Genomic DNA, 15,646 nt, shown 5'->3' on the forward strand with positions numbered 1-15,646 from the left:
TAAATAATATTATGAAACAGACATTCTGGCATAACACGTCAGTCATTTTGCTGTTTGCAAATTTGGTTAAGACTAAACTTATAAGAGACCTACTGTATGTTAATGATTATCATGAATGATAAAAACTGACATTCTCTCAACAGATTGTGAATCATTGTGTTCCCAGGCCAGGCACACCTGCTGTGTAGGAGTAATGACAAAGAAAAGGTGCTCAAAGAAGGCTACAATAGAATCCAGTCCATCAAGTAATCAGAGAAAATCTGGCATTTCTGGTCACAATGACATGGAGTCACGATCTTCAGCACCTGCTTACACTGAGTCACACGAATTAAAGAATATCACAGTGCCCCGTACGAGGTAAACTTAAGGTATGACCTCATGTGGGACCACTGCAGTCTGGCTTGGCATGAACAATAGCTAGTCTGTGTTAGTCCGTCCTACATTTCTCTCGCATGTCTGTGACCGCTGACCACAGTTTGAGTCACATCCTTCCAAGCTCTCCTTCATGTTTACGGAGTACTGGCTTTCAGTTGCCTATGATATCACGGGCGCTGGGTATTAAGAGTTGCACTGTTTGAAAATACCTCCAGGATGGGATGGAAAGAACCGTCCACAGTCAGCTAAAGCCACAAGCCTGATACAGGAAACCCTCCCTCCTACTGTGTGTCTCTGCAGAGCTTTCCGCTCCATTCAGCATTCCTCGCCGGTCTGTCGGACAGGTGCCTGTGGATGACACTGTAACAGGTCACCTTGATGACTGTAGTGACATAACGTAAGAAATGACGCAAGCAGACCATGGAACAGTTTCTCTAAATAGACATTTAATGATTTAAAATTGTTTGGCTACAGAAAGTGGGGGGAGGAGGGGGACACAGGTGTTGGGGTGGAAAAGTGGACTTAACGTGAAACTTAAACTCACTGCGATTCAATGTTTTCTTTCTTTTTTTCTTTTTTCCAAAGCTGAATGTCAAGGGAGACAAACTAATGGATAAAAAGCACAACAGCCAAGCAGGAAGGCATTGCTCTGACGTGTTTCAATGGCATTACATGAAGGTGACAATACAAAATAAAGAGCTTCACGTTGAAATGTACAGGTATTAAACTAATAACACTGACTTGAAGTTCATTAAGATGTAACAAATATATACAGATAATCAACAAATAGGAATTGTGGCAGAACAAAGCAGCAGCTTCATATAAAAAACATCATACTCAGACTGACCGGTGAGTGTGTTATTTTTCTGTGTGGAGGCGATTACAGTAACTTCAAGAGAATTGTAACATCTGCTTTCGAGCCATTTGAGCCTCCGTGATCAACCGTGTAACACTCTGCGCTGTATCGGTTAGATGTAAACATTGCTCCTGCTTCCTTAAGCCCTGCTCACATAAGGAGCCACACAGTAGTAAAACAATAAGTTTTCTTTAAACCTTGCCTAACCGAAGGCTCCATTTAATATTTGCATTGATCTGAAATGAATATAAGTTCAACAAATACAAAAAGGAAACAAAAGTACTGTAGATACTGACAGTCTCATGACTGACACCTGCCATTGATAGCGCATTATGGGGTTGACTCCGCCCCCTCCTATTTCCACCTGCCTGCACTGCTGGCTGAAGCGCTGCCTACTGGGTCCGGAGCTGGTAATCTGAGGAGGAAATGGACGGGACTTAATCAAATGGACAAAGAAAAGAGGGAATCAGAGAGAAATCGAGTGGGGACAGCTGATGCTTTCCACCCAGAATGAATGGAATACAAAGGAAATGAGATGAGGATGTTGGGCAATTATTGTCGGCATTAGCAAAAAGACCAACATGTGCAACCTTGGTAATCTCAGTAAGAAGATCAGGGAAGCTTGACAAAACAAAGATGATCAAGTTCACTTTCTCACATTTCACAGGACGTTGCCACACTGCCCATGTTCTACACTGTATCCCCTTTCCGTAGTGCTGCATCAGTACAAGGTCAGTTCCCACCACATTGCACTACATTGCCCAACTGTTGCCTAATACCTGCACATATGGGCACTCTCACTCTTAAGTACTAGTGATCTTCACCCACCTCCATTTTGGGTGATGTAGCGCACCCATGGCAAAGCCTGATATCCACTCTTCTCAATGATCTTTAGGTAACGCACCTGTTGGAAAACAAATACAAAAAACTCACATGACCAACTCAAGGCAGGTAATGATTGTTGCGCACATCATGCCATAAATCATGCCATAAATCCCTAGTTAAGCGACCTTTGGATGAGAAAACTGCCTGATCTTGAAAATGCAGAGCTTGTCATTTGCATTTTTTGCCTATAATGGTACTCAGTATTGCAAAAAATATATATATATGTCCATGCTGGAGAGACAGTGCCAGGAAGATTTACGAAGCACTAAAATATAAATACCCGAACCCTAACCCTAAAAGTACAGAATTACCACATATTCATTGTTTCTGGTAATGGTTAGCTGCACTACTGCTGTATCACTGGTCATATGCTCAGAGCTGTATTATGTACAAATACTGATTTTGCCTTGACTCTGGGTCAATGATGGACTGACTGTAGTCAGTTGTCTGCAACTTGCAGGCAGCTCCAAACCTTTCAGAAACACTTTGAAAGCCAACAGGTGAGAAGAGTTTCACACTGAAAAGACAGAACTCCATCAGAATTCTTCTTTAGACTTGTGTCAAGTAGTAAGAGTAGTGATGCGATGAGGAAGCTGTAGTACGAGTCATACTGAGAAGGAGGAAGTGCCTGAACAGAAGCTTTCAAGGGACATACAGAGTAAATTTACATAACAGTATTTTTATAAAAAAAGAAAAAAAAAGATATGTCAGCAAAAATATCAGCAACATTTCAGACAACTTTCACAAGCCATTAACTGATATTTCACCAGACCTGTTACCACAGAAGTGAATTTCGAGAAGAGACTCTAAAAGCACCAACACAATGCTGATCCTCACTGAACATAATTGCATTGTTCTTGCCAGTCAGAAGGAGGAAATTGCAGAGATGTATTTCATTTTAACAAAAATGTACATGTTGATTTTGGATTTATAGGTTTATAACATTGAAAACGTCTTCTATGTCAACTTGCCCTGTAGAGGAAATTAATTACAGGCCTATCTTTTATGTCTCAGTGCTCTTCTGCACTGAGAGCTTTCACACAAACCCTGACAAAGGCTTTCACACTAACAGTGATGAGGATGCAGCCATTTGAAGGCTGACGCAAGCCTTCCCTGTGATATGCTGCCGTGCCGTGTCTCTGCCATACTGGTTCCCAGCTGAAGAGTGGGACAGACAGGGCAAGAATTTGTGGGTCAAGTAGCGGCGGGCCTTTGGTAAGGCCTCGGCATTGGCCGCCTTGTTATTACCTTCCACTACACAGTGAGGTCAGAGAGAGAGAGCGCCGTGGCCTCCAGACACATGACGACAAACACACAGACGCGGGATCACCGGGTCTGCAGGCACAGCACTTCTCTCTGAACCCAGGAGCCAGACGTGTATTCGCCCTGACCGTGGGTACATAGTCAGCAAAATGGCACCAAAGGCCATCCTCTGCAAAATATCATTATGGCTTGTAAGATGAGAAGGGGAAATAGGATGTTTGTTGTATCTCTCTTGGTAAGTACAGACTGCATGTGTGGTCTGGATTTATCAGGCTTTTGGTAGAAGCTATGGCCCAAAAAGTGTCTGCCAACTTGTTTGGGTTCTCTCGACATCACCTAAAGAAGGGAGATTTGAAAAAATAACTACAGCTCTGCACTTATTGGCACTTGGCTAAAGTGTGGGGTTGCTCTTTTTCTAGTTAAATTTAAAAGGTGCAGTTACGTGCATCATGCACACTTCACATGTGAACTCCCCTACACTTAGTGGTAGAGTTAAGAGGAACTTTCTCATGCTTTGATATTTACATGCATCTAATTAAACTTCATGGCCTCTTCTCACACGTAGAGAGTGGTGTTATTGGCGGCATTAGAGTCTGAGATCGGGCCTGCTAGCAGCCTGTAATAAGGGGTAGGTTACAGGCTTGTCACACGAGTTTCATGGGAATATGGCTCTCAATAGGTTGCCATTGCTATGTTGGGTAAACCACAGTGTGACTGCTGTGAGAAGTTGTTTTAAGTTTTTGGTCAGTGAAGAAGAGCACTGACTGACAGCTGTGCTGCAAAGACTTTTACATGCTGCAAGGTAATCTCCAGGTGGACCGAAGACATTCCAATGAACTATATTATTATGTATTAAATTAACCTAGGCTTAACCTCTGTTTTTCTTTAAATAGGAAGAGCCAGAACTTAAAATCAAGTTTAGTGCTTAATCCTTTCGACTCTCAAAAAATGTGAGGTGTGAGAAATGTACTAAATTCAACCCCACTGAGCCTCATCTCCATTTCCAGCACTTGCTTGAGTGTGTTAGCCACAGATAATTTCACTCTTTCTAGTAGCTTTTATTTTTGACAGTTTGTCATGTAACTTTTAATATTACTCCATTACAAAAAAATGATTAGATCAGTATGACTCTAAACTATGTGTAGGTCTGAGGGGTTGTTGGTCTCTGTCTGTCTCTGTGTGTTGACCCTGTGATGGACTGGTGACCTTCCCAGGGTTTACCCCGCACTCACAATGTGTTTTTTCCACACATTTTTGAAAGATGTCAGTGACTCTGTGCCTGTCTTTGCCTCTGCACTGTGATTTACTACAGTTCAGGCTTTTATTTGAGCATCTGCTAATATATGAATTGGCAAAGATTTGAAAGGAAGGAACAAAAATGTGATTATTTCTTTCAGCTGCCAAATTACCGTGGAAAATGGCAAGAATTCTTACACTAGCATAACCACCCAAATTACAAGAATCATACATTTCAATTAAATTGGTTCTGAGAGGCTTATTTCCGAGTGGGCTGCATAATGTCCATACAACTTAATAATGTTTTATTGACTCTCACAGGAAATGTGCAGAAGCTGGAAAATATGATCTCTTTGCTTTTTTAATGAGAGTCATACACAAGCCAGTGTCAAAAGTTAAGAAGTAAATAAGAGTGAGGGAGGAGCGTCAGACCTCTGTTAGTTACTAAGTATCAAGTGTTAGTTGAAAGGATGTTTTGAAGCTCATATATTCAAACATCTGCTTTTTTAGAAAAGAATTCATTAATCCTCAGTGACCAAGATTTAATGTTCTTGACTTTAAACTTGCACTTCCTTTAATTTACTTTACAATACTATACTAATTGTATAGCAGTACTTAAGTGAATATAATTTATTGTCCCATCTGATTGATTGATTCAGGAACTGTGACTGTGGGCCAAGTCTATCGTCTTCTTGTATTTGGGGCAGTTTTTAAATGGTATTGTACCGTGTCTTGTTGCACTCTTGCTTTAGAGCACAACAAGCACAATAGTCTTAAATAATATAAATCTTATCTGAAAATGTTTTCTTTGCTTCAGGACATTAACATGATTATTTCAAAATGGAGTTTGTCAAGTTGCCATTGTTTCTTCACATCGAGACATGGGAAAACATAATTTTGTGTTACTGTGGTGCTACACATATAATCACAGGACAACTGTGATTATACAGTATGTGCTGCACATCTGTGCAAGTCTGTGGTCAGCAAAGGCTTTCATTCAAACATGAAGGAAAAACATTAGTGTCTCTCTCAGTTTCATGGGAATCACAATAAAAACCCAATGAATCCAGTTACCTGTAACTAAGAATGACATTTTCTATCACTGTGATTAACTTTAAGGCAAAGGGCCAAGTTCAAGTTGCTGAGCAGTTGCTTTCTGCCACAGGCAACATTAGAAATGTTCTCTCCCATAAACTCAGTCTCAGAGTCTGTCTCTCAGTGCAGCCTTACTGCCCCCTCTGGCCAACTCGAAGGCCAAACATGAATTGTTTGGATTCCTGCTCTGAGGGGACAGGACATGTGAGATATGCTATGTGCCATTTATTCTTAATACGGAGGGACACGGAAGCAACTGAGAACCTCAAGATATTTGCTCTGTGAATGCACGCACACTGGCTAAGAATCAAAGAGCAGGTGCATAGAAACAGCAACATTTGTTTGATTCTTCTCCCTGGTGGTTTACTTTGCAGGAATGGTAAACACTTTCTGACCGTCCCTAAACAGATGTAGTCCCAAATAAAAAAATGTGTGGCTGAAAGGATGTAAAAAGAATGAGGTTAAGATATTACCCATGGAATATAAAGAGTTGCGCTTGTATGTTTGTATGTGTGTGTGTGTGTGTGTGTGTGTGTGTGTGTGTGTGTGTGTTTGAGCATACAATATACCTGGATGCCTGAGGTGGTGAAGTATGGGATCTCAAACTTTACACTGATTGGTGGCTTCCCTTCCTTGTCTTCAGCTTCCACACTGGGCAGGCCAAAGTGGGCTCGCATCAAATACTCTTTTCCACCCTGTGAGAAGTCACGACAAAAACTCAAAAACAACTTGTATTCGAAATTTCAAAGGAAACAAGCAATCACTTTTGGATCTGCAGCAGCTTTGCTCGGTTTCAGAGAGCAATAACAAGTTTTATTTCCATTAAGTAAACAAGTTCTGAATTTTAAGGTCAGATGAAGAAAATAAGCAAAGTCATTTGTAACCATTTGAGATTCTCATGAGTCATTTTTTCTGCTCACAGGGAAGGACTTGATTGACCAAACAATCTCGCTGTTCTCAGGCACCCACTTTACACTGCCCACTGTGGTCTTGAATTTGGGTGAGTCGGCATCCGTTGGCACAGGAATGTGGATCTCCACGTTGTTGGCTGTGGAACGCCTTTTGAACTGGCTCTTTGCCTGACACGAGAAACAAACAGGTCAAGTTTGAACCAAGTCCTGCTTTTACAAGACTTAATTATTGTTTTCAATAACTATTATATCATCAGGCTTAGTTTTGCATGGCAACGTGAGACATCACACAAGCTGCTCCTGAAAATCATTAGTCAGTACATTCGGTTGTGAATTTGTTAAACTACTTTTTTCCCCCCACTGTTACTATGGGAATCCAGATAAAGCAACACAACAATGCACCTGCAAAATGCATGGCAACCAGTGTACCACCTGAACTAGTGGCTGACCTTGATCATGTACTCAATCCGGCTGTGGGAGTGCTTCTCAATAACAGATTCAATCCAGATCAGAGGCTTCACCTACACAGCACATAAAAAATATGAATATTGTACCTAAAGCTTTACAAGTTTTGCAGCATTGAACAAGCACAGCAATACAAATATCATATGACACAGTCTCCACCTAGTGGATAGCAGGTTTAATTACTCAACAAAAACCAACATTAAATGTTAAATACATGTATGGTTTACTTTGTTCCCACAACAGCTAACAAAAAGCAACAGTCCAATACCCATATTGTCATTGTGTTGATCGAGTGTTGTGTTCTCTCTGTGTTGTAGAATAAATCCAGGGAAAAGCTTGGATTGCGCCACTTGTCACATTCTGTCATTATGCAACATGTTCTTTATATCTACATACATGTCATATATTTTAAAATTTAGAGACTCATTCTGATGTTGATATTAGACAGTTTAGCTTTGAACAAAGCGCTAAATGTTTGTTGTTTTTTATTTTAAAGAAAGTGTACGTGTCACATGTAACAAGGCACGCCATGTTGACATGTGATCAGGCATTTAGGAAGTTGCTTCTTGGGTAACAAACTGCAGATTCATTTGTGGCAATTTCTAGCAGCTACTATTGGAAAGAAATCCACTCTCCTACTTCCCTTACTGGCAAAACGCTGTTGTGAAACATTTATTAAGAATTTGAGCTTTGTTTCAACCCTCTTGAACACAAGGGGGGAGATATATATATACAGTATATCACTCAAAAAATGTTGTTCCCTTGTATTTTAATGATTATGCTTTTTCCTATTTGAAATGCTTGTGGGCTGGTTCTGGTTGATGACAATGCATGAGCTTGATCTGGCTTTGGCCAAGGTCCCATCTTTTTTAATTTTTTTTCCAGGCTTGTGTGTAAATATGTACTTGTGACTATGCCTTCTCGTCAAGCTTGTTGTAGACCTCGCTGCTCAATCAAAAAGCAATATATCTACGATTTAGAGTTTTGTAAATGTCAGCAAGAAACCTGCAGGAGACTAAACCTGCTGGCAGTATTTGTGGGAGCTTTTGTGGTGGGCCGCTTAACAAATCCATACTCATGACTGTGAGTGATCATCCCAGATCTTTTATTACAGTGTGGGAACATGACACATTACTCACCTGCTTTTAACCACAGTTATTTAAACATGATATAGTAGTTTAGTAGGCTTCTGACTGTTGTTGATGAATAGTATGCTTAGAAAAGAAGTTTCAGCAGGAATATTTTTTCATTTCTCTTAACCACGATGGAGCCATTTTGTCTCAACTCTGGAACAATGCTGATCATTAAGATCATAAACGGCAATAAAGTAAATCATTGTCAGATGGAGCTTTGGGATTCATTCTGATCGATATGCAGTCTTCTGCTGTGAATTCTAGGCACAAGCTTATGAAGTTATGATTGAAGAACTCTCTGGTTTGCTGGTATTTTCATATCCTTGTGTGGTTACCCCCAGACTATTGATTTCGCTTCAGCCAATGAGAGGAGTGAGCTGACGTTAACTCAAAGTACTCACATGAGTGTTGAGACGGTAGGACATGAGCTCAAACTCTCCATCAGGAGGAATAAAGGAGATGGTGCGGTCGTTCTCAAATCGAGACAGACGGACACACTGGTGGAACTTGACATCTTCCAGCTCTACTGATTTACTCTTCCCTCCTATATTAAAAAAACCAAACAACAATCAATAGTTGTAAAAAGAGGAATGGAACAGCTTCACATGAACTAGTATAAACCATTCCACTGTCAAACTGTCAAACTCTGCTTTGACAAGGTGCTTTCTAATCATTACAATTTATTCCATTGTCCAGCCCAAAACATCAGTGAGCATAATTGGACTGAAATCTGTTATAAGAGAGAAACTCACGTCCAGTATTTTCAAACAGAACCTTGTCATTAAGGCCCAACCGCAACTCTGGCATTCCAGACAGGAACACACGCATCTTAATGGAGCCAACAATCTCACTACGAAGAACATTACCATTGGCACTAACCTGAAAAATAGGGGAATCGAAAGTTGGTGTCAGGGGACAAAAAAAAATTTTCAGTCACAGGAAACACAAGATGATCATCTGAAACGTCTAAACTGTGACGCACGCGCACACACACATGGGGGAGGAAGTTTACAAACACTGAAAGAGGCATTCCTTAAGCAACAAAGTTCCTACCAGGAGGTTGACTGACTCAATGACGTCCAGGAAGACTTCATTCTTCCTGTACTTGATGCCCTCTGACCGCCAGGATACAGCATTGGTTACTGTGGCGGGGGGTCGCGGGGCGCCAGTGTCTAGCTTGTGCCCCTCCTGGGTTATGTATCTGAGAGATAAAAACAAACACTGAGGCAAAACTGAGGAAAGAGGAAATCAACTGTCTGCGGTGGTGAGTTCCCAGAAAGTATCAAAAAAGAAGGGAGACTGTCATAGTTGAAAGGGAGGATGGATTGACTTATTACAGGCCAAGAGCACTGGGGGAAATCCAGTTTGCCTGCTGCGTCAATCACAGTCCTCCAAGTTCAATCGGTCATTTGCAGTTCTTTTTGGAATGACCAGTAATTTGTTATTGAGCTGCAGGTATGTAGAAATGACAGGGTCAAAAGGCCACACTGACACAGTAGGCTACATCATTACAAAATGTTATCACAATCCATGAAAGATAATTACCAATAATAACTGTGAGATTTCTGTAAATTTATTATGAGGTTAAAAGATGTATTTCTGTGTTCATCAAAGCTCCTAAATTGTTACAATGAGCACTCTTCATTTGTTTATCAGAATTCTTATGAGAAATAATCAGTTTTGTTTCTATTATGGGTCATCAGTCATCAGCCTGAATTCTGGTAAAGACTGGTGTATCTGTGAGAATATGTCACGCAGTTTTTTTGGGAGATGTTATAACTGGTTCATTTTCATTGTTGACTAATGAGCATATAGCTAATTGCAGTGTGACTGTGGCTTGGAGGTTACTCACTCTTGCAGAATCTTGCTGTCAGTGGTCTGAGGATAGCCAAAGTCCATCAGTTCATCCATCAGCTCATAAATAATGACAAAGTTATCTCTGATGCTCTCCTCCTCAAGTTCTTTGAAATACTCTGAGAAAACCTGAAGGAGATTAATGTTATTTTATAAACTTGCGTGTTAATTGGTGTCAATGTGCAATAAAAGCAAGTAAAACATTCAAACCTACCTGAACAATTTTGTACAAGAAGGAGAAGACCAGTGAGACACTTGCATTTTTCTTTGATGTTGCAACCACTGATGTGATTTGTGTTAAGAACATGGGCTTCAAAAAAAAAATAAAAATCAAAATGCAAACAAGCACAGAAAAAAATGATGCTGAGAGGTGTTGAGGCTCTTTTCTGATACCTCATGCAATTATCAAGAAAAGGATACAGTAGAGGTTATTGTGTTTGATCCACATGAAACGGACTCCCCCGTGGGCCAAGATTGGAGAGAGCGTCCCCTCCTCCTCTTTGTCCATCAAAAGGGTCATGAAATGCTCAATCTCTGACATGTCCACATCTCCCCGGTAATTTCGGCACACCAGTACCTGAGAGGAAGAAGCAGTATCTTATTGGTGCAGTCTGTAATATCAACAGTTCTCCATGTTGGAGACTACATGCAGGGCTGAAAAGCTGAAGACTACTGTACTGTAATGAAATAATTATATATAAATATAGAATGTTAGCTGACTGAATTGAACTAAGGAAAGTTGTACTTGTTGCAGTTATAGCTTTGTGTGTTCAATGATAATTGCTTTCCAGTTCGTTAACAGAAATAATGCACACACACACACACACACACATATATATATATTTCACACCTATTAAAAGGGCTTTAAATAAGAAATCTGAAATCTCCTGTCCTTTATGGGCACAGTCCTTTATACTTAAATGACAGAAGTCCATTCTTTTGTAAGCTATAAGTCAAGGAGCTTCTATATCAGTGATGCAACTGAACAACTACATCATCTTCCGCAGATCTGTAATCTGCAGCTGCAAACAGATGGTAAACTGAAAGCACCATCACAGTCATTCATCTCGACAAGATGAACATACTCGACGACTCTTACGATTGAAAATATGTCATGGGTATGTAACACACTGTGTGTTAACTGTTGCATTAAAGCAAAAACGTGTCAAAATTGAGGATTTTTGGAGGAACATCTGGCAGTCTCCCTTCCTGCAGCTAACAGCTGACATCACCTGTCCGTTAGCCAGCGGCCTCATCTTTCTATTTACTTTTTCCCAAAAGATCAAAAGAGGTCGCTTTGATCAGCTACAACTTAAATTTCTCCAAATACAAAGCGAAGCTGGAACAAAACTCACAAACCCACGTCGATGGGATAACCGTGCTGCTGAGGATTAAGCCACATCACGATCTGTCAGCGAAGAATGTGGCGGCTAGGCTAATGTTAGCTTAGCAACGGAGCATCGAGTGCCGCTAACTTACCTTTCCTTTTAAATCCAAAACGTACACGGCGCTCGCAGACATCTTGAACTAATTTGTACGAGCTTAGTTCAGCTCGTTTTCAACCACGCAAGGATGATGTCTGACAATAAGTACTTCTGGGCTGAATTTAGAGAACAGACTTTCATTCATAATACTGGAAAGAGGAGAGCGACCCTTCCCTTTCTGGTTTACAGACAACCCGGAACCGAAGAGCGCCCCCCGGAGACCGGGAGGACCGACGACAGGCGACAGATGAAATGTTTTTCTTCAGGGGCTCTTAGAGGTGGATGTTAATTTTGTCACAACATAATGGGTGAGTCAATAATGGATGAGATAGAGTAACCATATTACAGGATAGTTTGAGACGAAATATCCAATAATTGAGTTATATCAGGTTTGTGTGTCCTGAATAATTTACTGTCCCGTGAAAGAAACAATTGTGTACAGAAGGATCTAAAGGACATGTACAGGCAAGATACCAAATAAAAGTTTGAAGTATAATATTTTACCAAGCATTACCTTTTGTGTGTTTTCCCACACGTTGGCCCTGGAACCAAATGCAGACTCACCGAGGAGTTTTAAATTACCCTCCTGAACAAAAATAACAGATGACATTGATGTGTGTGAGCTTTGTGCCAGATTAAATCTCATCAGAAGTTAAATTTGTTTACTGTGCTGCCTCACAGTGTATTACTTCATCACTTCATTCATTATCATTCACATCATTTAGCTATTCTTACAGATACTTTATCTCATTGACATGTTATGTCAAGTCTCACTTATGCCGACACCAAAAGACTATTTACTAATTCACGTAAATTACTATGTTTGGATTACTGTGTAGTTTTAATTTTTTATTTTTACTGAAATAAATAGTAATACCCTAAGGAAGAACTTTCCCCTAAATTAGACAGGAGTTTTAAATGTCGTTACTATGAATTGAAGAGGTGTGGATGATAAGAGAAGCATGATACATTCACATTTCAAAAAAAGATGGAAAACAAACAAAAGAGAAATATAAATATGTGCATTTCTCTGGTAAATTTAAGCACCACTTTAAATGTCCACATAGTCTTACGTTGCGTTCATCTGCTTCAGCCTGTCACTAACTTTGACATTGTCCTGCAGCTTCCTCTGCTGGAGGAGTGGTGATCTGCACTAGACAGGTTTTTTTTGGGGGGGGTTGGTCAAAAAAAGGTTCAAATTAATTAAATAAATGCTAGTGGGTCAAGATACACAAAAAATCTCAAATTCTATGCCATCATGGCCAAATTTCATTATCAAACATTATCTTAACCAGAACTTTGAGGTGAGACACGGACTTTGAGTGACAAAGCCTGGCCTTGGGCTAAAAGTTTCTGTTCATCCTGATACCAAACGCAAGTGGGACACTTCTTTATGGATCCGTCTGCACAGGTACACAATCAAATGAAAGATTAATGACTTTTACCATCTAGTTTAAAATGTAATCTTGTCCTGTGGCGTCAAATTGTCACTGAATTGGAGGCATAGTTTGAAACATGAAAACTATCCCCAAAAGCCAAATGTGGATAAACAATGTACCAAAAAATATGTGCATGTGGCTGTGTGCATAGCTTGGCCATCTGGCATAGCTAAGAACAAACTTTCACAACCTCAGTTATCTTCGTATAAACAGCCATTCATTAAACATTTCATACAAATCCACAGTGTCATTTTGTTTATGTTCTTTTAAGATTTTAACTCAACTGTGTTGACAAGTTACTTAAATAAATGCTGATATAACCTCCACTCACTGTCTTTGTACCAAATCAGGTGGAAGAACTTATGAATCATAAGTAGAATTTCTGATGCATCATACATCTAAAAATATAACACTTATTAATATGTCAGCGCATTTAATATACAAAGTCACTAAACTAATTGTAGTGGGGGTTCCTGGCTTATCATTAAAATAACTGAGGTCTTGAAAGCTTGCTCAGACACACTAACCTAAACAGCTGGTGCATTGTGAATCTGTGTAATGTCACAGTTGCAGAGATGTGGAGTGAGGGTTTGTTTGTTGTTTTTTTCTGGTGTGAAGAATCTGCATTGACATCTAAATAAGGTAATTATGGTAATACCACAATCAGATTGTAAAATCAGGAACTTAAGGGTAAAGTCATCTCTATGATTCCTTTCTATTTTCTCGAAGAACACCACCCTGCTTTGGTGTGAAAGGCCTTTCAGCACTGGACTTCTGCAAGACAACTGTGCCCCATCTATGTGACGGATCTCTGATCCCTTGGCTGGTAAGATGGAGTCTAGACATTGTCAGAGGTCATAGATACAACTAGACTAAGTTACAGAGCCAAATATATCGGATCACCACTTCCCTCAGCCACCTCCATGCCCTGCACACAACATTTGTGTGGGGATCCCTGGATGTAGTGCACTTACAATAAACATGTTTGTACAGAAGTCTGAGAGCTGAGCTGGGCTGATGTTTACTTTGTTTGAGTAATGGCTTTGTCTTAGGACACTGTGATTCATACTTGACATACCTGATCAATCAGATGTGCAGGTGTTGCCACAGCAAACCTTTGTAACATCAGATGTTCATTTTTGTCTCCTTAAGATGGCAATTGCACCAAATGCAACATTTTCTGTGTGGAAAATTTGAACCATCTGAACCAGTGTTCGCATTTAAGACTTTTCTATCAGCATTCACATACCCCTTGCATGACATCAAGCAGTTAGGACCAAATGTAAAAGTGTTGGTGTTTTTATTCCTCGTGGTAGCGTTCATATACACTGCTCTACTATTCCCATGGCTTTGTGATTTATACTTAGTAGGACTTTCACTCTACTCCCAAGGCGATCCTGTGGCTTTTGGGGGAGTTTTTACCATACAAGGAGAAGAAGAGTTTAGCTTGGTTTCCTGTGGGAGGGTTCTGATTTCTCTCAGTTCACTGTGTCTCTATTTCGCTCTCCCTCACCTCCTCTCTTTCGCTCTCTGTTCTCTGCTCTTGGCTCTGCTCCAAACCTCCCATCTGCTCACTGCACAACCTGAGCAAGTCAAACACGTTTACCAGACACTTCCAAAATCGATATCTGCTACATTAACTGATCAGCATTGTATCGAAGCAATAACAATATGGCCCACGGTCGCTATTCTTATGATTACGGTCATGAGGTAAGCTTGTTTTAACCCTGGGATTTGAAAGCTATTAAACTGCCACCACTTTAATAAACTTGTGCCCAAAAGACTCCAGTTTCATGTTGAGGAGAGTCCTTACAGTCAACTTGATTTATGATTTGATTGATTAAGGATTTATGGTTATATTTTTCTGTTAATATGTCATTTGTCAGATATTATTAGGTTGATCTGACCACCAAAAAGTCTAAATGTCAAACTCAAAACAATGCAAGAGACAGTATTTACAGTTGTCTCCACACCCATCAATATAAAATGAGGCAGAGGTTCTGCAACCTCAAACCAACTGTTTTCCATCTAATCCGCTGACATTTGAAGTCGTTTATTTTGGTAGGAAAGAAGGGAAATTATCTCCTGACACATGGGAAGTCTTGATCCTCCAGTTTACAAGGACAAATCAAAAATCTCCAAATTTGGAGATACACAGTTTTCACTCAAACTACTGCAACTACAAGTTCCTTAAACTCAAAATACCACACCAGTGCAACCAGAAAAAATGTCTGTGTAAACACTAGAAACAATCATTTGGATGCATATTCAAATGGTAGCAAAGCAACATGAAAAACAGGAGATGCATCTGCCCGTGTTTATCTTCAGATGTCACTTAAATGGCCACTGTAGACCTCACCGTTCTCTGACTTTCCTTGTAATCTTTATTTTTAGCAGGGGCAGCTGGCACACAGGAGCTGAAAGTAAGCAGACAGGTCCATCAGAGTTGATGCATAAAGTGCACACGTACATGGACACAAACACATCTCTAATTTCCAACAGTTTTATGAAGTCTTTATCACTGATTACAAAATAAAAACAAAAATGAGTCTTCGCTCTTTTTGTTAGGAATGATTTTTAAAAATCTATCCTTTTATTGGCCATTTTATGTGTAATATAATCTTTCATGTGCAGATATACCATCCTGAAA

General features: G+C 40.0%; 1 protein-coding gene across 1 annotated transcript; it reads right to left on the reverse strand.

Annotated features, from left to right (window-relative positions):
• Positions 1-810: 810 nt before the first annotated feature.
• Positions 811-11,732, reverse strand: ap1m1 (adaptor related protein complex 1 subunit mu 1). Its single transcript, XM_029525503.1, has 12 exons — positions 11,553-11,732; positions 10,494-10,650; positions 10,288-10,355; positions 10,072-10,202; positions 9,273-9,420; positions 8,972-9,098; positions 8,621-8,763; positions 7,071-7,142; positions 6,631-6,789; positions 6,280-6,405; positions 2,060-2,135; positions 811-1,646 (listed from the first exon to the last, which is right to left on the reverse strand). The coding sequence occupies exons 1-12, from the start codon at positions 11,592-11,594 to the stop codon at positions 1,624-1,626; spliced, it is 1,272 nt and encodes a 423-aa protein (XP_029381363.1). The 5' UTR covers positions 11,595-11,732; the 3' UTR covers positions 811-1,623.
• Positions 11,733-15,646: the final 3,914 nt, after the last annotated feature.

Source organism: Echeneis naucrates, chromosome 17, assembly GCF_900963305.1.
Source record: "Echeneis naucrates chromosome 17, fEcheNa1.1, whole genome shotgun sequence".
Classification (NCBI taxonomy): domain Eukaryota; kingdom Metazoa; phylum Chordata; class Actinopteri; order Carangiformes; family Echeneidae; genus Echeneis; species Echeneis naucrates.

Excerpts from the sequence above, each read along its gene's own strand:
- ap1m1 (XM_029525503.1), bottom strand. The coding sequence starts at position 11,594 with ATGTCTGCGAGCGCCGTGTACGTTTTGGATTTAAAAGGAAAG. Across the intron at positions 10,651-11,552 it reads TTTTGGATTTAAAAGGAAAG|GTACTGGTGTGCCGAAATTA; the intron begins GTAAGTTAGCGG and ends TCTTCCTCTCAG. Across the intron at positions 9,421-10,071 it reads GACAGCAAGATTCTGCAAGA|ATACATAACCCAGGAGGGGC; the intron begins GTGAGTAACCTC and ends TTTATCTCTCAG.